The 27,497-nt window shown below is 44.9% G+C and overlaps 2 protein-coding genes across 2 annotated transcripts in view; one reads left to right on the top strand and one right to left on the bottom strand.

Moving 5' to 3' along the window:
- Positions 1-22,878, top strand: part of plxnd1 (plexin D1) — a 63,858-nt gene extending 40,980 nt beyond the window's left edge. The window contains 24 exon segments of the mRNA XM_083974759.1: positions 2,642-2,791; positions 5,438-5,552; positions 6,155-6,262; positions 7,933-8,045; positions 9,149-9,253; positions 10,393-10,523; positions 11,751-11,949; positions 12,064-12,210; positions 12,393-12,549; positions 12,921-12,932; positions 12,935-13,023; positions 14,846-14,909; positions 16,240-16,278; positions 16,949-17,007; positions 17,009-17,053; positions 17,256-17,289; positions 17,292-17,348; positions 17,351-17,393; positions 17,395-17,415; positions 17,513-17,657; positions 20,435-20,462; positions 20,465-20,574; positions 20,688-20,762; positions 21,806-22,878. Of these exon segments, the coding sequence (XP_083830885.1) occupies positions 2,642-2,791; positions 5,438-5,552; positions 6,155-6,262; positions 7,933-8,045; positions 9,149-9,253; positions 10,393-10,523; positions 11,751-11,949; positions 12,064-12,210; positions 12,393-12,549; positions 12,921-12,932; positions 12,935-13,023; positions 14,846-14,909; positions 16,240-16,278; positions 16,949-17,007; positions 17,009-17,053; positions 17,256-17,289; positions 17,292-17,348; positions 17,351-17,393; positions 17,395-17,415; positions 17,513-17,657; positions 20,435-20,462; positions 20,465-20,574; positions 20,688-20,762; positions 21,806-21,922 (2,163 nt within the window). The 3' untranslated portion in view covers positions 21,923-22,878.
- A 1,102-nt stretch (positions 22,879-23,980) lies between these two features.
- exorh (extra-ocular rhodopsin) lies at positions 23,981-26,973 on the bottom strand (the record flags this gene model as incomplete). The annotated part of the gene is made up of 5 exons (XM_083974605.1): positions 23,981-24,109; positions 25,000-25,239; positions 25,889-26,054; positions 26,243-26,411; positions 26,613-26,973. 5 exons carry the CDS (start codon positions 26,971-26,973, stop codon positions 23,981-23,983), a joined length of 1,065 nt encoding a protein of 354 aa, XP_083830731.1.
- Positions 26,974-27,497: the final 524 nt, after the last annotated feature.

Genomic DNA, 27,497 nt, shown 5'->3' with positions numbered 1-27,497 from the left:
CAGTTATTTGCCACGTGCAGCATATTAGTTTCACGTGTTGCTGTGCTAATGTTTGCGCTTGTAATTAGCACTGAGCCGATGAGTCGATGCGGGGACTGTCTGTCACTTTTCAATCTCAAAGACACGAACACTGGTTGTCAACGACGACGTCAGCTCTCACAAACCTGCGTTCAGATTTTACATTGAACAAAGTGACGGGATTTTTTCTGAAGCTTGCATGTTCCTTGTGCTGAAAAAAAAGCTGCACTGCTGTAAACTGACTCCCCCCACTGTGCAACAGCAGACAGGGCTTCATGTTTCTTTATTCATATTCACATAAACCACAGGCACATAAAACACTTCAAAGGTGTTGATTTCTGCTGGGGGTCTGAGGGGGTTGGAGGGCGTGATGGCAGCTCAGTGGGGGGTGAGAGGGGGGGGTGTGTGGGGGGGGGGTCCTATGTTCCTATGTTCTGGCTGATCCAAGCACCTGTCTGCCGGCATTCGTCACCCTTAAGGGCTACTACGGCTGTGACACCATACGACATGCACATGCTACCAGCACAGACAGGGAAATTTGAACATAATGCAGCTTCCTCTTTATGTGTGTGTGTGTGTGTGTGTGTGACTGTGTCAGGATGAGGCCCCCGCAGGAATCGCTGCCTCAGCCCGTCTACATGGGCGACTCGTGTGTTGTTTCCTGTTTTCTTTTGGCTGGTAGATTCCACTTATGGTGGCCCTGAACTGGAGAGAGAATGAGTATGTTTGTTTAGTAGGGAAGCTTGTTAGTGAGCCAGATCCTATATTAAGGACCTGAGCTGGAATGTGGGTGGGTTTTTGTTTGCTTTCATCCTGTTTTGGCCTTTAGATTTCATTGTTTTGGTCCAATACATTTAAGTGTGAAACTCCTGTGTTATACAGTATACGGGGGTCAAACGATGTATTTTGCAATATACACATTTATTATGATGAGTTTTTACGTGTCTTTGCGCCTCTGTGTGTGTATTACATCCATGGATGCATGTGTGTGTGTGTGTTTTGTCTATGTTAGGAAGCATTTGTTGACAGAGACCCAGGGGGTGGCATCCTGCAGTAGGGACAGGACAGAGCCCCAAGGGTGTAATCAAAGCAAGGAAGCACACTGGGGATAAACACACAGGCAAACACTTCCTCATTTGTCATTCTTATATTAAAGGGAAATTACAGTTACATTATGAATTGGGTCTTGTGTTCATAGTTTAAACCTCATTCCTATTGGGGAAAACAGCATTATACATTACAGGGTAATTGCAGGAATGTGGGAATGCTGCAACATTGCTAACAAAAGAAGAGAAAGAAAGAATAAAGAAATAAAAGTCGTTGCGTGACCGGGCAGGTTGTAGACAAAACCTCATGTTCGTCATCATTATTCGGAAGAGAAAGCAAAAGGGAGTGGTAAATTATTAGCCACTATCTCTTTTACACATCTGTCAGACTCATTCAAATAAAAGGCTTTAGAAGCTGAAAGCCAAAACCAAAATCTGGTTTGTTAACAACCTGGATGATTATCTGTCTGCTCATGTCTGCTGGGACAGGATGGGGAGGGGGAGGGGAGGGGTCAATGTTATTGTAGCTGATGAAAACTGTAAAATTAAGAATTAAGCTGTTATAATCAAAATTTCCTTTTCCCAAGAATAATATGGCTGTCATTTGAAATAAACATCTGGCCAGCATACTAGACAGTGTTAGGACCTCATGTTCTATGACTGTGAATTAAATTTAGAGACACTTGCCAAATAGAAATCCATAGAGAGATGATGTTATTGATATTAATTGGTATTGCAGCAATTTATTGTTGCACTTCCAGGAAGTTTCAGGCACTAAAAATAACGTTGGAGCAGCAGTAGCAGAGAGATCCTCCTGACATTTAGCCTAAAGTTGTCAAGTTCCTAAAACTCTGGATGTGACATCGACCGTAATTTACCATTTACAGTAAACCATTCCTGTGTCTTTCAGACTCCACACCCACCGAGCTGGCTTTCTATTTTAAATCTGTAGCGTCCCAAGCCCACGCTTTGATAACCCTAATAATACCATTGTTAAATCATCAGGGTCTTCTGTGGCTCCAGAGGGCGGCTGTTATAACAGGCTCAATGGGGCAACAGAAAGTTATACAGACTTTAATTAAACTAGCTCTGAAAAGCAGAGCTGGGACTGACACAGGACAGAGCGGGACTGATAAAAAAAAAAAAAAAAAAAAAAAGAAGTCATGCAGCTTATTCCAATAGGCTCCTGTAAAGGCCCTGAGAATGTTATTTTGGGCAGCGGTCGGGATGACTGTCAGCAAGTTTGTTTGTAGAAACTTCTCTGGCCATGTGAGAAAGGCAGCGGGAATGTTTGCTGCTTTAAGCTGAACTCCAGCCCAAACTGGATGAGTCTTCTGCTGGCTTCCTCTGTGTGACAGCTGTGTGACAGGCCGGCCACGGCTCGCTTTCTAAAATGTGTGTCTGTGTTCATGTGTATACAAGAATGTGTCTCTGCACATATGTACGGCTTAAAGCTGCTGTGTCCTTTCTGAATGTTATCTGCGCCTGTTCGACGCCGCATGCAGGCCTTTCTGGTCTGCTCTCACCACCACTGACCAGCTGACGCCTGTCTGCCTTTGTTCATTTTTTTGGCGCAGAAAGGGCCAAGCGATCTGGAGCTGGTGCCGGAGGAATACTCGGTGATGATTGGCTCCTATCCCTGTAACATCAGCTTCCACAACGACCAGCTGTTTCACTGCACTATCAACGGACTGCTGAGCTCACATGAGATGGAGCTACCTGTCACGGTGAGTGCACAACAAGCATGTAAAACACCAAAATTATATCATTCAAAAAAAAAACACACACAGAGAGACAACCCTGTGTTAAAAATATTGCTCCTTAGACCCTGATAATTTAAGGATATCACCCATCTGTGAGCCAAACATTTAGTCTGAATCCAGACCATCTGTGATGTTCAATGAAACAGATTTAATCCACTCACAGTCAGTGATTTCTGTTTGTGCCTCTCTCCCCTCTCTCTCTCTCTTTCTCTCTATGTATTATGAATGGGTTCTAGTCCCTGGGCATGCCACCATGAATCAGCAGTTACTGTGGGTGGTGAGCAATCACTCTGTGTCACACAGTGCTACAGAAGAATAGTGAAATGTTTACCACTTGGCCTTTTATCTCTTTAACTCGTCCTATCAGCCCGTCCACCATCAGCAACACCATCATCTATCACGCGGACGCTATCTGCTCGCGCTGAGACCCAAGTCCTCTGAGTCGGCCATGATTTCCCCCCGCACCCTTGTGTTTTTTATTTTGTCTCCGAGGTTTCTCCATAACAGCACGGGGTCTTAATCAAGACATGGGCGAGCCCTGCGCGGTCCTGATAAAACCAGACACACTCTTTCCCTCTACCCATGTTTTCCCATCTGTTGTTGTCCTTTCTGGTGTGTTTTGATAGGGTTTTATTATGGGGGAGAAAAGCATTCATCTATATTTAAATATGAGCTAAGACTGTAAGTGGTTTGCTGAAATAGCTCAGAAACATATGTTAGACTCGCTTGTCTGTCTGTTGAGTTATACTGTAAGATGCGTTCCCCCTCACTTTGACACACGGAAATAGAAGGAAAGCTCTTTTATTTCTTCCTCTATCTCTCCCTCTGTACCTGTGGTTCACTCAAGCACTCACCCACATCCCCCAACCTCCCCCCGTCTGTCTCTCAGGATGTCTGAGAATAAACACCAGCAATTAGCAAAGACATAAAAGCAGGGCAAGGGTCAGATGAGATGCCATAATACAAATGGGTGGGCTGGCCTGCATGTGAGCGCTGAGGGTGATTTGTGTGCACGTTTTGACAGGGGCATAAATACACGGCGCGTGTATATTTTCCTTTGTGTCGGCACATTTGAATAAATGCATACATGTCGGGCTGTTGCATAGCTTACGGCCATTTGCGTTTCTTCACTTACTTTCGGTGGCAAATCTATTTTTACATGCCCGTGTTGTGCTTGGCTCTGAAGTATAGCTGAGCTGCAGAAGTGGATGTAGGGAAGCAGTGTTTTTGTACCCCGAGCGAAACAGGAACACGGAACAATGGCATTTTCCCCTCCATTACACCAGGCCTGGCTGTTGCAGTCTCTGGAAGAGGGCCTTCCCTCCGCTGGTGCTGGGTAAACAAATGCCTGGACCGAGGGAGAGAGGCAGAGGGAATAAGAAGAGAAGGAAGGAGCCCAGTGAGACAGTTTCCCCCTCAGAGTAAAAACCAGCGTAAGAGGGATTTGGTCTGAGGATTGGAGGCTTTTTTATCTGAGGCTTCTTTTTATGAAATATGTTCGGATTGGGGAAGGAGAGGGAAGGATGTGAGGAGGGACCACAGAGACCCTGCTGACTAATCAGAAGGCAGAAGTGAAAGTCCTTTTCTTGTCACATCTGGGTTACTCTGAACTGAGTGACTCGCTCCGGCTCCAGCGTGAGACCATTTTTCAAAATCCACAGTGTGTAATTTTCTCAGGTGTTTGTGCACCTGTGTCCATGGGAGATAGAAAAAAAAATGATGCCGTGTGCACTTCATGTTCATGTGTGCAGACACTTGTGTTCCCATTAAGAGTGAGTTACACCACCTGCATTTTTATACCGTAGTACAAAGAAAATACTTAATGCACCTTCAGTCTCTCCTCATTACTGCTCTGTTTGCTTCTCCCTCTGTGTGTCTGTCTCCTTCAAAAATGTAATTTGTATCATCGGCATGAGGATAATTAACACATTACACATACATAACACATGTTACATGCATTGCACCAACTTAAAATCAACATATAATAAGTTTTCTCATAGAAAAAAACACACCAGGGTTGAATTTTAACACATTTGACAACCTTAGGATCCCTGGTGATACAATCATTCTACGTTCACCTGAGGACAAGAGCTGTAGTTGCATCATTCCTGACAGTCACTGCCTCTGAGAGAGGAGTCTTACACCCTCATTTCCTCTCACTTGGACCACTGCAATTCTCCTAAATACTTATAAGAGTCGTTTTCTTGCCTCCAGCTCATCCAAAATGCTGACACTTGGCTATTAACAGTATGTGTGTGTATGTTTAGGGATATACCTTCTTTTTCTGTTAAAATGAGGTTGTAGTGTACAGCACAAATGGCTCTTTATGTGTTGAAACAATGATCGGTTTTTATTAGTAGTTTGCTCCGGAGATTTTTTTTTTTGTTTGTTTGTGATGCTGCACTGCTTTGTGTAAGCGAAGTTACGTTTTTTTGGTCAAATCTTACCACTGCAACTGTATATTTGGTGCCTCCGGGTGCACATAAATGGATAACAACAACTACACTACACTACACTGTGGTACCATAATACTACTAACTCTAAGAGCAATCCAAAACAAATAGATGATAAAAGTGAAATACATATTTGTTCCTTTCTTTTTCTTTTTAGGTGCAAGTGGGGAACTTCCGACGCATCATTGCCAAAGTGCAGCTCGGAGGAAGCGAGCTGGCCATCGTTGTGTCCATCGTGGTGTGCTGCGTGCTGCTGCTGCTGTGCACTGTGGGTAGGTTGTGTACACACGCTCGCCAGCAGATGATGGATGTGAGCCTGCTGTAACGATGGATGCTCCAGATGTGAGACAGATAAAAGGAATCTGGGCGTCATAGTTTCTTGCCTCATCCCTCTAAAGCACCCGCTGCACAAAGACCTCACTGTTCCCCTGCACCGCCTGTGTGTTTATGTGTGTGTCTGTGTGCTGTAATCTTCTTGCAATGGTGTGTGTGTGTATGTGTAGGACAGGTGTATGGGTGGAAATTGGTGCAAGTGTGGATTTTCTCACATTTCTTTGACTCTGTTCTCAGAATCTATTCACAGAGCCCCGTTTGTTTTCTTCTCAGGCTTTGAGTGTAACCTCGCTGTTTAAATAATATGTGTAAAAACATTATTTTCACATTCACAAACTTGACTCTTCTGCGAAATGTTTCATTTGCATGTTCTCACAGTCAGAAACATCCATGCACTTATTTTTCACAGGCTCACCAAAATTTGTTATCTAACTATTTCATGATCTTAAAATCTTTCAGGCCCATTTTCGATCCTGTTGTTACGTCCTAATTTCACTGGAAGCTACTAGTGTAATAACAGCCTTGTGTCTTTTTTCCTCAGCTCTTGTAGTGTACTGCACCAAGAGTCGAAGGGCGGAACGCTACTGGCAGAAAACTCTGCTCCAAATGGAGGAGATGGAGTCTCAGATCAGAGAGGAGATCCGTAAAGGTGTGTTTACACAAGAACGCACACAAACACTCTCGTCTATGAGCTCTACTATCACAGTGCGTTAGACCACAAATGATGGTTTGTGTCTACTGACAAGAAAAAAGGAAGACAAGGAGACAGAAATATTGACCACATATATTTGTGTATGTATGTGTGTGTGTGAGTGCCAAATGTGTGTTTGTTTGAGATTTCTTTCTGCTATGAAGTGGGAGGGAGATACAACAGTTGACAGATCTGTGCCTAGTAAGCGTGACTCATAAAATACAGAGTCTGACAAATGATCAGTCACATGCAGACACACTCAATGGCCACATCACCTCTGCTGTGTTGTCTACCCTCCAGGAACAAGGCCTGTGTGTTTGTGTGTATGTGTGTGTGCGTTAAGTTCACTCTGTCTGCCCACTATATATGCGTGTGTGCGTGTTTGTGTGTGCGTCTAGGGCATTAGAGTAAAGCCGTGTGAAGGCCACTGCACGTCTGAGCACCCAGATTTATGGCGTAGAGATGGAGGGGGACGGATAGAGAAAGAGAAATGGAGGGAGGAAGCGATAGGAGCGGGAGTCAGGGCCGCGAGTCCGAGGAGGAACCGAAGCGTGGGAGGGAGTGGAGGAGAGGAGAGGTTATTTAGTCAGAGGACGAGGATAGATTTGTGGCCGAGTTCAGGGTGAGTGTGCACAAAAAGCAAGGGATAGTTCATCCGAGAGGAAAGATGTGATAAAAGCTGCAGAAGGGGGGGAGGGACACAAGCGATGGGAAATTGACATATTCCAGGTTACAGGGATGGGAGGGATTGTCTGAAGAGTGAGGCAGAGAGGGGAGGTCTGGTATTTAGGCCTGCATCTAATCAGAAGTTGACGGTGTGAAGTGAATGGTAGTTTAGAGGACACTCCAACGAGCAGGGGGGATAAATAACCAGGAGGAGTGATGAAATATGCTTTAAAATCCCCCTAGGTCTAGTATTGCCTTCTTTCTGCACAAGCACAGTCTGAAGAAACTGGCACTGTAACCTAAATACGTCTCTCATCCTGCAACAGGAAGCACTTTTCCATAAAGGGATCTCCAGCGTCTCATTAGAGGAAAACATTATCCTCTCCAAGAACATGCTACCCAATAAAGTGGCTAAAATATTAGCACGCAGATTAAAGCCAGTGTGTGGACATGCTGATACTGTCTCCGCATATAAACCCCAGCCTGCACACATGTTTTGGATGAGGGCCTCAGACTGGATTTTGGCTGCTCTGATTTGTCGCTTGGTAAATATTTGTCTGTATGTGGTGCTGAGCTGCACAATCTAGTGAAGAGAGTGAAGGAGAGAGAGAGAGGGAGAGAGAGAGGGAGAGAGGAAAAAAGATCAGAGGATTTGTGTTCGGTATATTTAGTACTGAACCAGAACATGACACCAGGTCTAGGAAATTAAATGATACAATTCAATGATTCACCCGAAAATATCTTCCACTGAAATCAGTCTCTCAGATCCCACTGCAGCTTCGGAGAATTTGACGGTTATTGCATTAGGCTGTGAACAGATTCCTGAGTCATTTTCCTAAGCAACAAATGAAGCTTGATGAGCCAGATACAATAAGGCACTGTGAAACGAAAACAATCCCACGATTTAGGAGCCTTTGGTTGATGTGTTGTTTGTTTGTTTTTTGTCCTTTTTTTTTTTTTAGGATTTGCAGAGCTGCAGACGGATATGACGGACCTAACCAAGGAGCTGAATCGCAGCCAGGGCATTCCCTTTTTGGAGTACAAACAGTTTGTCACACGCACCTTCTTCCCCAAGGTGAGCAAACCTGTTTTTTCCCCCCGCTATCTGAGTCTAACGGTGCCATTTTTCTCAATGGGGTTTTCATTTTTCTCCCTCCCGCCCTAAACGTCCCCATTTCCCATTTCCCACCGCTTGTAATATGCAGGATAAAAATTCACCTTGGAACTTTTAAACATACAGTTTAGCCGTCTAGCGAAGTGTATCTCAGTCTGGCACCCCGCTGCAGAGTTAATGCGTTCTCTATAGGTAAGCATTTTTCTGATGTGCGATCCACCCCGAAGGTAGACTGCGGGTCTATCTGTGGGTGGGTGTTTTTCCACCGGTACAGACAGACACAACTCAGCGGGCTTTGTCTCCCAACCACAGGCATGGACTTTCAAGGAGACAGAACAATGGCGGGCACTGTGACAGGGAAACTTTCCCCCCTGATTTCTCAAAACACACTCATCGCTCAGCTCACACACCCACACAGTTTTGCAAGTGCACATGCTCTTGTGCAATCGCTGTCTCGCTTGCTTTTTGTTGCGCTGGACGCTGAACACTGTTTTGGGGTTGTGAGGGAAGTGAGCGGGGAGAGCGCTGAAAAGTCACATAGAGGGAAACATAAATTCATGCGTTGCTGCTTTCAGTGAGTTTTTTTTCTGCTAAGACAGCAAACGATCCACTCACAGCCCTTCTTGTTTTTTCCACGAGAGCTTCTGGTTGTCTTAGATTACACACACACACACATGCACACACACACTCACACTCACTCACACACACAAAGCAGTGTTAGACAGACTTAGACACAGTTAAAATACAAGCCAAATGTTGCTGTCCTGAAATGACAGACTGCATTGAAAGGCTGCCTCTTGGCTCTGGGTCAGTTTGTCTCTTAAGCCATTAAGGCTCGTGACGTTTTGTGCCACAGTGTCATCTTTCCTTTTCATGGCCAGTCAGGGCCTATTCAAGGCCTCCTCAGGAAAATTCTGCCCTTTGGTTCCAGATGGCAAATTCACCACCAAAGTCTCAAGGCTACCGCTTTTTTTTGTTTTCCTTGTCTATCTATCTTCCTGTGTTTATCACAAGACAAGAGCTGACTTTGTATCACAGCTTTCTGTGTTGTTTATGTGTTTCAGATGTGTTCAGACTACGAGAAGAGCCTGGTCCAGCCCGTCTATGAGAACGATCCTCTGGGCCCGAGGGCGCTGCCAGAGACCCACCCGCTGCTGCAGGACTGGCAGGTGAGGGGTTAAGCCATTAGGACGTTGGGTTAGGTTGCACTTCCTTCTGCCAGAGTGCCTTGATTTGGGTCCTTTTTTTAACTCCCCTGCTTCCCAACTAGGTCACACTGAAGCTTATTAAGGCGTCACGGTGGGCTTGTAGTTGATGAGGAGTAAAGAAGGGGATATTGTGCGTTTTTTTTGCCACTGTGTGGTTGTTATAGAGCGTGAAGCTTGTCAGTATACTGTATGTTTTTGTGTGTGAGGATATGTGAATGCTAATGCGCGTAATTCAATGGCTTCCAGTGAGTGATTTTCAGCTTGTCAAACAACACGCAGCCCACGAAGTTGCGGGTTGTTGACACACTTCCCACTGGCTTTTGGACAGCAGCAGTATGCTTTTCATTGAAATCCATCTCTAGTTGTTTGTTGTTTTGTGTGTGTGTGTGTGTGTGTGTGCGTAATGGAAGGGCAGACGGGAGTGAGAGTTATAAGGGGAGAGTGGGAGAGGCAATACGCACTTTCACACACTCTTGGTGCGAATGCATGCCGAAAGTGGAAACACTTGCATGTGTGTGCGTGAGTGCGCGCATTAGAAAGAGAGAAAGTAACGACTGCAGCGCTGGTTTTGGGTCGGCAGCCGGGGGAGCCTGTCTAACGGTGATGAAGTGCCTTGGATCCACTTCGTCTTCCCAGGAAGTGTTTTCCAGGTCACAGCAAATAAATCTCACAGGCGGGCATTTATCTTAATGGACACCCCTGTTCTCCTTCTGTCAGGCTGCAAACCACACCATATGGCTGCAGTCCAGAGGGAAGACTCCATCACACTGCTGCTTAGTCGCACCCATAGATAGGCCATACTCATTAAGCCGACTCGGCACATTTAGAGACAATCACACACAGTCAGGGACCGGAGCATGAGATACAGATACTGTATAGAGGGGAACCAGAGAGGGATGAGCCCGAGGAAACGAGAGGAAGAGCCCGCGATAGAAAGATGAAGTGTTCAGTAGATGGGTCACTCGAGACGACGAGAGGTGGCAAAATGGATTAGGGAGAGCGCAGCAGGTGTGTAATGCAGTTGAGGTGAAATCACGCAGAGAAATAACTGTTTCACACCCGGCCCCGCCCCCCTCCCCACTCCCCCTCTCTGCCATCAGGCCACCAACACAACAAAACCTAATGTTGAAGAAGGCATCACCATGTTCTCCACTCTCCTCAATAACAAGCACTTCCTGATCACATTCGTCCACGCCCTGGAGCAGCAGAAGGACTTCGCAGTACGAGACAGGTAACTTGAATGTTGTGTGAAGGGTGTATTGATGAATTTGTCTGTAGCTAATTGTTGTTATATTGTTTATCTGTCAGAGCAGCTCTCTCATGAGAATGAAACCCTGTGTCTGAATGAGATAACCTCAATAAATAAAGGTTAGCCTACATTAGAAAAAAAAAAAGATGCTTCAACCAGCACATGTCTGATATATTCAAATACATCTTAAAAAGTATATCCACAGACTCATCCAGGTGATTGCACTAGGATTGAATTGTGTGGTCATTTTTGCTAGGAAGGATGATTTTATATTGAATAACAATTGATCAAATGATTGCATTTAATCTGAAAGGTGTTGCTTGTACTCAAAGAGCCGACAGATTAGTTAGGTTAACAGTTAAATTAATCTCCACCCACTATTTTAGCTCATTATTTTGGTTCATGCACTGACAATAAAACACTAATTTCTGTTCAGTAGCCTATCAAATGGCGGACACAGCACAGTTAGCAACCAGCTAATGAACAACATTTAGCATTAAAGCTATTGAAGATCCTGATTTTGCAGGAGATGGTGGAGACCAAAACAGAGCTAAAAGGAGAGACAGAGAGAATAATGGACCTGCAGTACAGCCTCATCCTTCAAACAATAAAGCTGTCGAAACTGAAAAATGAATGCCAAATTTATTTATTACGGCCGTTGTACTGCATGAAATTACATTATATACTTGTCTCTATTTATTCAGTGACACATTTTTTTTTTTTTATGCTTCTCAAGCAGAATTGTCTGGATGTATTTATAGCTACAGTACGATATTACAGCACACCACCATGTATACTTGGTCATCACTCATTCAACTGTGGTGTGTGTGTTAGTGTGTGTTAGTTTCCCTAAAATTGTCCAGTCATTGTGGGAGTCAGGGAGAAATTCCAGAGGCAAGACCGCATCCCTGTGCCAGCACAGCGTCAGCACCAGAGTGACTGATGTAGCCTCTTTCTCCTTGGATTAAAGGGGCTTTGTTAGGGAAATCCCCTGCACCTCTGGATGTAGTCACCCAGACACTCCCTGCATTAGATCAGGGCTTTATTTGGCGCTGCAAGTTGCAGGTGCCATGGGGAGGGACTGAGCCTTGTTGTTGTTTCTGTAATGTACGTTTTTTTCCCCTCCACTGTGACTGACCACACATGTTTACAGTGAGTATGGTTTTGCTCATCAGTCTCGGCCGCTAATCTGTTTACCCATCCCTTCAGATGCAGCCTGGCGTCTCTGCTCACCATCGCCCTCCATGGTAAACTGGAGTACTACACCAGCATAATGAAAGATCTGCTGGTGGACCTGATCGACGCTTCGGCTTCAAAGAACCCCAAACTGATGCTGCGGCGCACCGAGTCTGTCGTGGAGAAAATGCTGACCAACTGGATGTCCATCTGCATGTACAGCTACCTCAAGGTGAGGATGGAAACGTGGGAGGCTCAGCAAAATAATGAGAAGGGGAATTGGGATCGAAAAAATATTTACCCTCAGCTCTGATTTTTTTCTAACCCCACCCTTCACATTCTTCAGGAGACAGTGGGTGAGCCTTTCTTCCTGCTGCTGTGTGCAATCAAGCAACAGATCAACAAGGGATCCATAGACGCCATCACAGGGAAAGCCCGCTACACCCTGAATGAGGAGTGGCTGCTCCGCGAGAATATCGAGGCCAAGCCACAGGTTTGAAACCTCACATGTTTATCATTCAGCCTCCAAATCCTCCTTAGCAGAGCTCAGGGGTCAATGTCAGAACTGCAAGATTTATAAAGCTGACTGCTAGAAAGTTTCAACCTTACTGAAATACAAAACTCACACATTTTTCCAAGGTATGAGATGTAATTGTTCTGTGTTTGCTTTTGCAGAACATCAACGTGTCCTTCCAGGGCTGTGGCATGGACTCACTGTCTGTCAGGGTCATGAACACAGACACAATCTGCCAGGTGAAGGAAAAAATCATAGAGGCCTTTTATAAAAACCTGCCATTCTCCCAGTGGCCGCGAGCCGAGGATGTAGACCTGGGTAAGAGCACATTTTCTCTGATTATTTTCATCCTCTCCCCTGCCCAGCCCTCCTAGATATAGTAATCTCCTTTGCAAAAGGTCAATTCCTCTCATGAAGCTCAACTAACCTGAGGCTGCAATATAATAAATGACAGAATGCATCGAGGAGAGTGTACAGTCATAATCACAAAGAGTTATTGCTTTCAAAAGCTGTGGAGCCTGCAGAGCTGATTTGATTAATGGCCCGAGAATATTTCCACAGGTCGTGACACGGAAAGTTAGAGCGCGCCGGCTGCCCTCTGTCTCACATTATATTCTCTTCCAAATTTAGGATGAAATCGTCTCATATCGCTTCCTTCACTTCTCTCCCGTCTCTTCTTTTCCTGCAAGAGTGGTTTGACTCCGTAGCAACAGCAAACTTCTGCAGGACCTGGATAACTCCTCGGTGATGGAGGATGGCCGAAAGAAGCTGAACACGGTCTTCCATTACCTGGTGAGTGTGTGTGTGTTTGTGTATGTGTGTGAGATGGATGACTGCAGTGGGTGTACCTGTGTATCCCTGATATTGTAACAGCCACAGTGCGGATTTTGAGGCTGATAATTCTTGTAAACGTGTCACTGTCTGTTTCTCCACTATACATTTAGTCGTGGTTTTCCCTCCTCAGCATATTATGTGAAAACATTCACATGTGAGTTCACAGTCTATTGTAATGCACTACTATACTACGGTGCATAAATTGATTATGAATATACTTTGCATTTATAATGAATATACATATTCATGATTTTGTGAATATGTACTTGCATAAACATCAATTAGAATAAATCAGATTATTTACATTTTTCTAAATAATATTATAGGCAATTAAATGATCATTACTGACATATGTTACAATTATTCTACAAATGTTAAATATAATTAAATGAATAAGAAAAAGGTGTTGGAAAACAAAAGAAAAATTCCAAGGCACTCTCTCAACTATAAATTGCCTTTATTAAATTATGGCATGGTCAAAATGACAATTAAAAATTCCGATCAGGGAATCAAATGGAGTAGGACAGGAACAATGGTTCTTTTATACAAGTGTTTATCCAATGACAAGTGTCCACCTGGTTGCCACAACCCAGAGTGGGTGTGGTCATTAGCCCATTAAAGGGACATATCCATAGCCCAGGCCTCAACCAAGCTGATTGAAAGAATAAACATGCCAACAGCTACCAAAGAGAAAAAGAGAAAACACATCATATCAAATAAGATACAACAATACAATCAAAACACAGCATTAGATAAAATAAATACAATAATAAACAGACAGAAACCAGAGAAAAACTAGAGAACATAACCAACTCACAGAAAGCAGTGAAGTCTAAGTCCTCATTCAGGCCCGGATGTTTTGTAGCCTGCAACTTATAAATCCAAAACACTTCCCTTTGATTCAAGTTTTTCTTTGTCTATTGCCTTTGCGTATAGAAGATGGAATGTGGTCTATGCCAAATGCTTGCAGGTAGAAGGATTACTGTTGTGGAAGTCAAGGTAGTGTTTGGCCATAGGATAATTAACATTTCCAGTGCGAATTGCATACTTGTGTTCTGCCAATCTGTCTTTGAGGCGCCTTTTGGTTCTGCCTATGTAAAACACTTTGCAGGTGGGACATTCCAACCTATAGATGACAAAGGTAGTTTTACCAGTTGATGAAGTGTTGATAGTATACTCTTTCTGCAATGCAAAATCAAGAATTTAAAAAGTTGTTATTTTGAATAAAAATATTTTCCTCTTTCTTTTATCCTACTTTGTAGCCTTGCTAACAACTTAGTAAAATGTACTGGAATCCCATTAAGAGGTGTTTTTATGTGTGTGAGTGTGTTTGCTTATGTCTATGTTTATTTATGTGCGAGTAAACAGACGCTCGGTGTCCCTCGACCTCTGACTCGTTACCTGTACTTGTTAAGTGTTGTGTTTAGTTTTTTGCTGAGCCATGGGGACAGAGCTGTGAAAGCAGCGAGCTGCAGCGTGTACTAACAGTCCTGGTTCACTGACGAGGCTGTTCAATCCATTTCACCACGGGCCGACTTTAATGGGCCCAGGCGGCCTCCTGCAGTTCAGCCACCACTCTAGATGCACGCAGGGCCAACACACAAACATAGGCACCTCTCAGCACCACACTCCCCTGGAGGGCATGCTTAACGATGCTGTTCTGGTGCTCCCCGACTCACCCCTGACCCCGTGCCCTCTGTCCTCTCCTCGTCTCGTCTTTCCACCCTCCCTCCCTCTCTCCTTCCTTCCCTCACTACCTCCGTCTTCTCTCCCTTCACAGATCCCAGAGGGGGCATCACTGGCCATGAGCATGAAAGACAAGAGAGAGAACACCCTGGGGAGAGGTACGTCACCTTCAAACGCTACCCGCTCCCTGTCGCTTTGTCACCCACACTCAACCCGCCGCTTGGATAAACACACGCGCTCACTCGATCACAGGAAACAGCACATGCTTAGTTGATCGCGGGAACACGACGCGCTCATGTAAACACGCATGAAACCGCACACCCTCTCTCATCCCCACAAGACACAGAGCCCATCTAAACACACATCGCACCTAATAAATCACAACACATTCTCTGCTGGCTTCACGCAGGAGGACTTGTTATGCTGTTGCCTCATTCAGAGCTCTTTCTCCCCGTTATAGATGTATTCCATTAACAAATGTCAGGTTGTGGGGGGAAAAAAGCCCATTGGCCCATTGTCCGGCCTCAAGCTGAAATATAATGACTGCTCTGCCTGTTGACAGATGAGTTTACATACAGCCATTAATGGGCTTGTCCATTGGTTGTCCTAGGGCCTACCTTACATAATCAGTACCAGAACAGAGCTCAGTTCTGCTCGGGCTCTGTCCATCAAAGCCTCTCCTTTCATTTATACTGGGCCAAAAATAGGCTTATGTGGACCAAACCTGGCTTTGGCTTCAAAGCATCAAGGGGGTGTTATGAGACTGTAGTGCTCCCTGGCTAATATAAAACACTGTCCTGCCTGCCTGTGATCAGTGTTGAGGGTCTGGACTGAGGCCCGCTGGGGCAGGAGCATCTCTGGCAGAGCCGCCTGTAATGAGAGCACACTCACTATGTGTGTGTGTGACTGTTCATGTTCGTGTGTGTGTGTGTGTGTGTGTCCAGTAACTTACAGTATTTGTTTGTGTCTGTGTCTGCAGCATCTGAGCTTGTGTTTGGACATGCGTCTACATGCATGCTCATATCTGCTCATGCATGTGTATGAGCGTGTTTGTTTGTGTTTAGATCTATATATAAACCAGCAAAAAAAAAAAAAGGTTTAATGCTTCTTCCCAGCGTTGGCCGAGCATTACCATCTCATTACACCGGCTCCAGAAACCAATCACAGACTCTGTGTGTCGGTCTCCCCTAATCTCTCTCCTTTCTCTCTCCTTTCACTCGTAATCTTTCTTTTTCATTCTCTCAGACAGCTCCCTCCCCTACCGGCCCACAGTCCACCTTAATCACTGTCTCCTCTCGCATGTACTCTATCTCCTTGCTCTCCTGTCAATCTCCCTCTTGATTTTTTTTTCTCTCTCTTTCTCTCTCTCTCTGTCACACTCCCCTGTGCTCCCTCCTCCTGTTTCCTCTCATTCTCGCAGGTCTCCAACTTGCTGATTGCACATTGTTTCATGCTGTGTGTTTCTTTTCTTGTCTCCTTCCCTTTTAGTCAAAGATCTGGACACGGAGAAATATGTACATTTGGTGAGTATCTCTCTCCCCCTCGTTGCCGTTGGTAATCACAATGTTTCCTGAAGTGGTCTCCGAGTTTATTGCCAGAGCTTTTCCTGTGTGTGCCAGTGTTAGTCAGCCAGGAGCAGGCCTGACAACAGAGAGAATGGGGGTGAACGGAGGTGAAAAGGAAAGCTGCTGAGAGGACATGACAGCACTAATGCTTCTTAAGCTCTTTTATAAACGTCAGCCAAGATATGGGCCCTTTGACTTTAGAATAATGAGTTCCTGGGAACACAATTTGCCGGGTGAATAGTTAGTTTTACAGGACACCTCTGTGGTCCTTTTTTTGACACAAGTAGGTGGAATTTGGCTGCTTTTTCTCTTCCCTACCCCTATTTATACCTGTATGAGCAAGTCAGAGACATGATCCCACACATGGCACACAAAATCTTGAGAATTTCCCAACTCCTGTCCCTTCCTCAATTTTGTATATTATTCAGTTTGCAAAATACCCCGATGTGATTTCTGGATCATGTGTCTGATGCATGAAACTGAAAATTCCCCTTTTGGCAACAGAGACAGTAGAGACAATAGATCATTCATTTGGCCTTCTCCTGAGGGTTTTTTTTTTTTCAAATTTATTTATTGCGTCAACCTACAGTATGTGCAACATATCGACCTTTGGCTCTGTTGTTTTTTTCTAGTCCTACCTCATGATGACCTGACGGAGAACAAGAGGTCGCACAGACAGAGTCACCGCAAGGAAGGTCCTGCCTGAAATCTACCTGACACGCCTGCTGTCTACCAAGGTAATCCAGAAACAAGAGACTGTTTATGTTGCCAGCAGCTCGAACCGACTCCAGTTACAGACGGATATCTATGTCATCGTTCCATTTCATGTTTTTATCACCCATATTAGCCTCAGGAGCCGGCTAGAAATTCCATCACATGACACGAAACCATGTCCTCTGCGTATTTATGAGCCGCCTTTTTTTTTCTTTTCCTCCACAGGGAACTCTTCAGAAGTTCTTGGATGACCTCTTTCAGCCATCCTTAGCATCCCTCCGGATCGGCCCCCTCTGGCTGTCAAATATTTCTTTGACTTCTGGAGGAACAGGCCGACAAACGGGCCATCACAGACCAGACACCCGCACATCTGGAAAACCAACAGGTAGGCAAACCAACCCCTGCGATTAAAGTCCCCTTTGGTCACTTCACTGTGCAAGTGCACGGCTTTTAAAACGCTTATCTTATCTCCCCGGGTGCAGTTTACTCTGCGTTTCTGGTAAACATCTGAAGAATCCTCAGTTTGTGTTTGACATTGATAAGACGGACCACATGGACGCCTGTCTGTCTGTCATCGCCCAGGCTTTCATGACAGCCTGCTCCATCTCCGACCTGCAGCTAGGCAAGGTGAGTGCCATCTATCAATTGATCTACTTATTATCAATTCAAGAGATTTCAAAGTCTGTCAGTGTGGGCTGCCTCTGAGTAAGAATTCAGACACTTATGATTCACCGTCTTCCAATAATATGGGAGCTTTTGGAGTAAACAGGAAGTTGTATATTTTTAGCTGTTGGCTACATTTTGAGCCTCTAGTCATCCACATTTGGCAAACTGGAACCATTATAACTTAGCCAAATGAACAGTTAGCACTTCCTGTTTACATTGTACTCATCGATGTACAAACTAAAACTAAACTATCTCTGAGTTACTTTGAGAAAGAAAGAACAAGTTCTGAAGTTTTTTTCTATTTATAATGGATTCGTGTTCATTCACTATTTACATCCAGCTCTTCATCTGTCTCCCTCACCCCCTGGGGACATGAAAACTTCAGATCCGTCCTAATGTAACGATCACATCCACTTGATTACTGATTAAATACATGATTAAATAATGGTTAGATATCTGTCTACTCATCTACCCATTGTTCTGTCTGTCTATGTATATATCTATCTAACACACACACGCACACACACACACACACACACACACCTCCTGAGTCCCCCTGTGAACCCTCATCCCAAAGCCTTCAGACTGTCAGCTCCATCTACCTCTGCTCATGTTATTTCAGCCCAGTCGGCTGATCCAAGGTCATGAGCACCAGGGATCTCTTTTTGTGCTCGGCTCAAATGTGTGTGTGTGTGTGTGTGTGTCTAGGCATGTGTCTTTCTGTCTGTGTATGTGTGTGTGTGTGTGTGTGCGCTTGCATGTCAATGTCCTCACTGCTCACAAATCCGTCTCATCCCTCAGACACCGTGACCCTGAGCACGCTCTGCTTCCTGTCTCTCTCTGACTGGCTTCCTCCCTGGAGGAAGTGGAGGACTCATCAAATAAAGCTCCTTCCTTCACCGAGAAACGCTCTGATTTATAAACTTCACCTCAGCGCCAAAGCCGGTTGCACTCGCATGTATATATGCAGCCCGGTTTCATACACATTGATATATACACACTCGAGACTGGAGAGCAACAGCTTTGAGACTCCTCTCCACCGAGGAGCGACTGCAGCCTCCTCATTAACATGTCGCATCTGGTTGTGCAAGCGCAGCGCTGTGGAGTCATCAGGTTTAAGGATGTGGCCACGTTTTCCTCTGTAGGAGGTCAAGGAGACTGACACGACACACTACAGTTGCTTGTTTGTGCATGTGTATGAGTATGTGTGTGTGTGTGTGTGAATGTGTGTGTGTGTGTGTGTGTGTGCGCGATGGCCTCTGGACAGGACAGTGAAGGGTACAGGGTCTGGATTAGCAGGAGCACAGCGGGGGTGAGAAAGAGGGGTAGGAAACTAAGCAACACTCGCTGTTTCCACGGAAACCCTCTTATCTGGCGAGATGCAGACACGAAGGGCCATAGGGTTACGGGTGAGGGGGGATAGGGGGGGGGGTTACCGGGCAGATGGGTGAGCAGCAGGAAGTGATCTCGTGGACAGGAAGAGAGAGGGTTCCCTATCGGAGGGGAGCGCGCGCGGCCGCAGCCTCTTCTCCACTCCCTCGGCACCTTTAACACACACAAACACGCTCGCACACAAACAAACACACATCCGAGTGACACAAATAACTCATGACACATAGAAATATTAAGGTGCGCTGTAAGCACATTCAGTGATGCTGAAAGCTGAGGCTGCCCGTCTCTTTTTCCCCCCTCTGCCCTACTTTTTCTCTCTCTGTCCCTTTCCCTCTTGCTCACACGCAGCGCACAAAGGCCCGCGCTCACGCACTCGCAACAGTAGTCGCCACTTAAACCTGAATAAGCCCACAACCTCTTAGCCCCGCTACTTTTCCTACTGCTTGAATAAGCACCAGTGCGAGAGCCTGAAGTGACTGCGGAGAGAGTGGCAGAGGAATGAGGGAGTATTGTTTACACAGGAATGTTCCTTCGCCAGCTCCGACTTCTCAGAGTCTCCTGCTGAGTGGAAAGGAAACCGTTACCTCCTTCTATTGTCTCATTTCAGGCTGGTTTAGATTGGGACATTCACAAAAAAACTTCCAGTGTAACTGAACTGCTTCTTTATTGGGACTTTAGCAACAGTCATAGGAGAAATATTTACTTAAGTGAAAGTAAAAACAAAATGACTCTCCTCTAAAAATAAAGGTAGCCTACATGTTTGGTAGAAAAGTTGTGTAGGCTATAATTTATAATTTTATCATTGTAGTATTACTGAAGCATTAGAAGCAGCATTTTAATGTCTTATGTTCATACATGTATGACATATATAGTGTATATATAATGTTAGTAATCCATCACAAGTAAATTTTTAGTTTGCTTTAAAAAATGAACTTTCCACTACTGATTCAGATCTGATTACAACCATGCAATGTATGAATGTTTAAACCTGATAACCTAAGACTGCTGAGGCCAATAATAGGAAATTATTAGCAGTGTGAGCCCATGACTCACACTCAGTCTGCATTCATCAACACTGAGACCTCCTCTTAGTTGTGACACACCGCTGAACGCCTCAGGAAGTTTGATTCCAGCCACTTCCTGTATTTAGCTGCGAATTGTGAAATTTTCATGTAATGTGCTCATATTTTTTTGTATCGGCGGCTCTGCCAAAGGCTCTGTGAGCTCTGTATCAAGCTTGTTCAGATTTGTTCCAAAGTATCACATGAGCCACACCATGCCAAACTAATATTAGTTAAAACTCTGACATAAGTGTCCTGACTGTTTGTGTGTGTTTGTGTTTCCAGGACTCCCCGACCAACAAGCTGCTGTATGCCAAGAGATCCCTGAGTATAAGAAGAGAGTGCAGTGCTACTACCAGCAGATACAGGAAATGGCACCTCTCAGTGAGCAGGAGATGAATGCTCACCTGGCCGAGGAGTCACGGGTGAGCTAAGCGTTGAAAATGCACCGGTGTATTAGTCATCTTTCCTTTGCAGTGACACGCAATTTTTATTTCGGAATTTAATCTGATGTAACGCTTCGTTTTCCATCCTGCAGAAATACAGAAACGAATTCAACACCAACCTGGCCTTGACAGAAATCTACAAATATGCCAAAAGATACAGGACCCAGGTAAGAAAAGAGACTCTTACTTTGTTCCTCTGTTTTTTTTTTTTATGTCAGATTCAGATTAGATATGTCACTCGTGTTTAAACTGGTCCGTTCCTGCAGCCACAACACCTTAGTTAAGCCCCTTTTGTCGTGTTAAGTTTCACAGATAGTAATCAGAGCGTGGCCGTGGAAGATCATGCGCTTGTTGACTGCAAACAACATTACAGCTTGTCACTCAAACACCCAAATATCCTTCAACCGTCTTCACTAATTGACTGTTTTCAGGAGCGAGACACTCAGATGTGCTCCATCTCCTTTCACAACAGCCACTATTCAATGTGTCCAATCCTCTCACCCAGCCCACATATATATATATATATATACCTTTCAGTTCAAGCACACAACATGCTGTTTACCTTCTCGTTATCCACCACCCCTATCTGCTTAATGACAGTGTTAAGTTGCTGCTTCATATCACTCGTTTCGCTTTGAACTAGCCCTCTTCCAGCCCCTGCTGTCCTCCCCCATGTTCTCTCACTGATGCGACTATTCTCTGGAGAGGCTTAGTCAGTGGTGACTGTGCCTTAATGGAGCACCCTCATGATAATACAGTTTAGCTGCTTTCCACTGTCATGCTACTGTACTGACGTGGGCCAGGAGCTTAGGCTCTGATTCACAGAGCTCTGTGAATGGCCCCTGATTGCCTTTTCTCTCGCCCCGGCTCAGTTCGCTCTGCCTGGTAGCACACTGCCGCTAAGATCCCCATAAATCCCACTGACATGGTGACAACTATTGGCCATGAAAAAACAGAGCAGATGTGGGTTTTGTAAATATGTGAAGTGCAAAGGCTTTTGTGGTGTGGAGGCATGCATGAAGGCAGGAGGAGAGGTTGAAGCACTTTCACTTGCTCCTCTGCTGCTTTCCCGTTCTCTCTCGTTCAGCTTTCTATGTCCAGGCAGGTGGCTGATTTTCCTCCCCTCTCCCGGAGAGACAGATGCATGAATGCTCGACAGCCACTGAAAGTCGTCTTTGTTGTGTTTTCTTTCTCTACCCTCCCTCCTCAGGTGGTGACTGCTCTGGAGTCTAACCCCACTGCACGGCGCACTCAGCTGCACCACAAGTTCGAGCAGGTCATTGCCCTTGTGGAGGACAACATCTACGAGTGCTGCAGTGAAGCCTGAACCTGCCAGTCTCTTCTTAACTCCTACGCCGCCTCTTCCTCCTGCTGACAGCTGCCTTTTTTTCTTCCCACCCACCCACGTGGTTTCTTGGGAACGTCGTCAGGCCACTGTGGAGTTCGCCTTCTTAAGTGTCATTACTATTCCCACGGACTCTAACAAGCGCGAAAAGTGGCAGAGCAAAGGACTTAAACCTGCCTCTCCAGCGTTAACCATTTTGCGAGGTGTGCCCCCCCCGACCCTTCTCATCCGGGAGCACCGAGCAAATTTCCCCAAATCTTTCCCCGTGACACGGACAGAATTCCAGTCTGGCTCAGCTATGCTTTAGAGGGAATGTGTAGGAGCTTGGAGATGAGCCTTTTTTTGTGGATGTCTTTACAGTAACTGGGAGCTACAGTAAGCCCTGGTGGCAATCTTATACGCACTGAACCCTTTTCTGAAGGGAACGAGCCAATGATGCACTGTACTGTATTATAATGTCCATAGCAATATTTATAGATGTGTTATAATGCTTTCAAGTGACCTGTTCATCAAGATGAGTAGGAAGGAGCGCGATAAAACTCCTCCCATCTCCTAAAGCCTGCATCGTTCTCAGGTGTGATCGGTGAAGATGGGTGGCTCGCTCCCATCGGTGCTCTGAACAATACGTCCCATTGTGCTTTGCAGGTTGATGATGGGTTGAGGAGGAGAAAAGAGAGGAATATAAATGACTGAAATTAATGAAATCAAATGTTATGTAGTTCAATGGGAAGAGCTGCATCAGTATAGAAGTGTTGATCAGTGTGCTTGTAAATGAATGAATATCATGTTGGATTATGACCAATTTAAAAGAGGGAAATTTAACATTTATGGAAAAAAAAAAAGAAGTGAGCTCAATATAATCTGAAGAGAGACTGTATTTGTGATGCCAAATGACTTGTCAGAGTTTGTGAAATAAATTACAGTATTTAGGATTTTAAAGTGTCTAATGATGACAACGTTTATTGTAGTGATACTCAAAGTGCTTCAATTTTAAACACATTTCAGCCAGTGAATTTTAACATTTGAAACCCATTAAGATTTGGCTCGCCACCCAACAGCCCACAAACCAGCATCTGGAACACGTCAGAGAGCCTTGTAAATGTTCTCATGACGGAGCGAGTGAGGGAAAAGTCTCGGAGACATTTAGCTTTGTTTTTATTGCAGGGCACAAAACAACTTCCACAAGATCCTAGCCTTTACATAACGAACAAAATAATATCCCCAAATAACAACCTCATATCTCTTTAATACACACACTGACATCCTGACATCCCTTTAAGTACATAAACACACACCGAACACACAAACACACACACGCGCGCGCACACACACACATACATATACACATACACACATCCAGTCTCTTGCAGGAGGCACCTTCTCGAGTCCATCTGTTTACACTCATGTCTCAGTTGCTGCCGAGAGTAAACAAACCACTTCAGCTTCATCACCGTGAAGACAAGAGGAGAGACAGAGAGACCAGGGGACACGGCCCTGTGTGGTGCCTCAAAAACCCATGAGATATCTAAACAAATTTCAACTACGCATTCATAGATTTTATTCCTCAAAGCGCTTTTTTTTTTCTTTTTTCTTTTAGGAGAGGGCATATACAGTATATAGCTGCAACAATCAGCTGAATTTGAAATGTTAATGTGGATGAAATCATGTGGTGTGGTGTGCAGAATTAGACTTTCACCTGTTATGTGTGTGTTTTTCTGTAGTGGGGACCTTGGAATGTGTTCAGTTGGATCATCACACGGGCAGCACTCCCTTGATGCCGGGTTAAACTCTGTGAAGCCAGCTGAACACTTTCCATGATTAAATGGATTGAGAATACACATGCTGGCTCTTGAGTAGGTCAGTCCCACCAAAGGTGCGGTTGTGCCGCTGCAGTGAAGACACATGGAGAGGTAAGTCAAGAGGATTGGCCAATAGAACATAGTGGTGCTTGGCGGTAGAGGGTCCCGAGGTGTGCAAAGGGACAGATGGGACGTTGGAAGAGGATGAGCTGCAGGGGCGGGGGCCGAGCGAGGGGCCAGGTCAAGCGGGGGCCACCTGGCTAGAAGATACAGATGAAGTCTGGGTTTTAGAGACGGTGGCGGCGGCGGTTTCATCATCTCCAAATGGGTTCTTTCCACAGCACACAGTGGTGATCATGCAGTTTCTGAACTGGAGGCCGAAAAGAAGAAAATACCTGAGTCACAATTTTGATATGATGTCATTGGAAAGAGAATTTAGGTAATTAAATAAGAGTAAAAAAAAGCATTGTCAGAATATTAAATTACAAGTCGAAAAGTCCTGTATTCGAATCATGCAAAAGTCAAGCTATAAAGGTACTTGAAATGTAAAATTACATTACATAGAAAATGTCCCCTGTGGCTGCTCTATAATTTCATGACGTTATTAGACGATTAAATACAGATGGAACAATGCATTAGCAGCATTTCACTATTATAGCTGCGCCATGTGCAGCTGCTTAAACGCCTGATACAATTCAGTAGCTGAGGCCACTGGCTCGCAAAGTAGGGACTGAGCACTTTCCTAAGGGCCATAAAATGTCTGCAGGGCCATTAGATAATGAATACTGTCTTTAAAAATGATATGACTTACATGTACATTAACATAAAGTGATTTTTTGTGAAATTTCTTCTGCCTTGTTTGTGAGCTGTTATTTGAATTTAACTACGTGAGACGTTTAGTGGGGAAATGTCTTTTTGCTGTAGCTCCTTCCAAGTCAACACAGCTTTTTTAGTAATGGGTCACATCCCTCCCAAAGGTTGAGAGACATTTTCTTTCACGAGAATATTATACATTTTTAATGTAAAATGTTAACCTGAAAAAGTAAGCTGTCAGACAAATAGTGTAGTAGTGCATAGTAGTAGTGGGGTAATAACTATACAGCAATAAGTGCCTGTAAAATGTTGTGAAGTGGAAAGATGGAGCCATATAAAACTGGAAGTAAAGTACAAGTACCACAGAAGTGTTCTTGAGTACAGCTTGTACATAGCTGGGGGAAAAAAATCAAAGAATAACCAAACCAGGATGTTTGCTTGACATGCCTGTCTGTTTAGCAGGATGTAGATGACTGGGTTGTACAGAGCAGCACTCTTGGCAAAGAAGGCGGGAGCAGTCATGAACACTGGTCCAAACTCAGTTCCCTGATTGGCAAAGATGTACCAAGCCACGGTGGCGTAGGGCACCCAGCACACCAGGAAGGAGATCACCATGACGATGACCATACGTGTCACCTCTCTCTCGGCTCTCTGGGTGGTTTCAGACTCCTGCTGCTGGGCCGCAGCCTGCGCACAGACAGATGCAGCTCATTAATTTATTAAAAGGACTAATCTGTGATGCAAATGTGAACAAAGGGTTAACCTATCACTCATACATTACACACACACGCAAAGAGAAATGCATGGACTAACAGTAGAAAACAATGTGTTACTTCATGTTTTCTGGTGCTGTTGTTTGCATCTATAATAGGGTCAAACTCGGCCGTAAAACAAACAGCTTCCCATTCATCATTTAGTCAAAATCTAAAAGAATATATGCAAATATATACAAATTGTGTCAGCCTCTGAAACAGAATAGCAGAAAATATTCTGCATTATTATTATTTTTTAACTATTTATGCCCTCTAATACATTATCGATGGTGTGATGCTATTGTAAATGAGGGCATCAGGATGACACGGTGAGCAGGCAGACTGCCCTTCAGCCTGAGGACCTGGGGTATAAGCTGCCATGTTGGCAACAATCTGCCCTCCTGAAGTGTCCTTGAGCCATTAAATCCCTCACATCTCCGGAGACTCTGTGCTCTGTGATGCTCTAACCCTCCCAGAGGAGGAGGAGAAAGGTAAAACGAAGAAGAAAAAAAAAATCCCTACAGGGATAAAGCAAGGCATCACATCCTTATTATTAATATTACATCCCACAGGGGCGTCCTTACCGCTCGGACAGTGCAGAGCAGGCGACTGTAGCAGAAGAAAATGATGAAGAGGGGGATAAGGAAATGGAGGACAAACATATAGATGACGAATGAGGTGTTGTTGATCTCAGGCTTGGGAGTGTAGTAGTCAATCCCACAGGAACACTGCATTCCCTCTGGGATGTACCTGCATCCACACATGATGATAATCCCAAGAATTTCTATCAACACTATCACACAGAACATTTTGCTACTACATGCAGAATGTGCCTGAGGTTCTTTTTATTGTGTAAATGATCAGCTTGGTTGTATGTGAATGGTTTTAGAGGCTGGTGAGCACAGAGTAGTAGACTACACTGTAGAAACATACAGTACCGGGACCACCCAAGGAGAGGAGGGACAGCACAGGTCAGGGCCATGATCCATGTGAAGCCCAGGCCAGCGACGGCATGTTTTTCCCCAAAGCGGAAGTTGGTCATTGGTTTACAGACCACAATGTAGCGTTCAATAGCCAAAACCACCAGAGACCACAGAGCAATCTCCCCTGAGACATGAAATAAGTTTACATTCAAATAAAGCACATTATCTTCATTTAAGCAGTTGTAATTATGATGTTTTAGCAAATAAGCATGTTTTAAATGTATTTTGAGACTCAAAAAGGGATAAAAAGTTATGCTTTTCAACACCAGAGGAGAAACATATAACACATCTATATATCCCATTCCCCACAGTGTCCCTCTCTTACCTCCTAAGGTGGCGAAGAATCCTTCAATGTTGCAGCCGGTGACCCCTAAGATGAAATATCCATGCAGGGCTGTGTAGAGAGTGACTGTGAAGCCCCCAACGATCATGAAGAGGTCGGCCACGGCCAGGTTGAGCAGGACGAAGTTCAGCGGGGTCCTCAGCTTTTTGTTTTTGACAGTGACATAGAGGGTGAGGAAATTGATGGGGAAGGCAGTGACGACGAGGAACAGCATGTACGCAGCCACAAGAGAGTACTTCCAGGGCTCGGCCAGGTAGTACTGCGGGTGCTCAAATGGGCTGCGAACCAACCCAGTCTTGTTAGACATGGGGACATAAAAGTTGGGTCCCTCTGTGCCATTCATGGCTGCTGTTAGTGATGTTTCTCTCTTTTTTTTTCTTCTTCTTCCTCCTCTGAGACCTTGACACCAGATGAAACAGTCTGTGCCTCTTCTTGGAATAAAATAGTAGGGGGGTTAGTCTCGTGGTGCAGCTGAAGTGCAAATGGGGGAGAAAGGACAGATGGAGGGACAGATCTTGAGGAAGTAAGGTGTGCTCTGCAGCCCCCCGAGGAGGAGCGGCACCTTTTTAACAGGCCAGGCGGATTAGGGATGCGCAAGGAGCAAAGTGTTAGCAGAGATGGAATTAAGACACTCAATCTCCAACTCTCTCTCTCTCTCTCTCCCACGTTCACACTTGCATACACACACAAAGCGTTACAGGAGAAAACTCCAGGAATAGCTATGCAGTATGTCAAGCGTTTTCAAGGTGAGAGGTTACAGCCGAGGCTATCCAAACCCCATCATTACTGTCATGTGCATCAGTGCATCATGAATGAGATGAGAGGAGAGGAGGGAGTGGGAGGATGGCAGAAGAAGAAGAAGAAGAA

Source organism: Trachurus trachurus (genome assembly GCF_905171665.1).
Source record: "Trachurus trachurus genome assembly, chromosome: 7".
NCBI lineage: Eukaryota > Metazoa > Chordata > Actinopteri > Carangiformes > Carangidae > Trachurus > Trachurus trachurus.
This window is presented reverse-complemented; position numbering and strand designations above follow the sequence as displayed.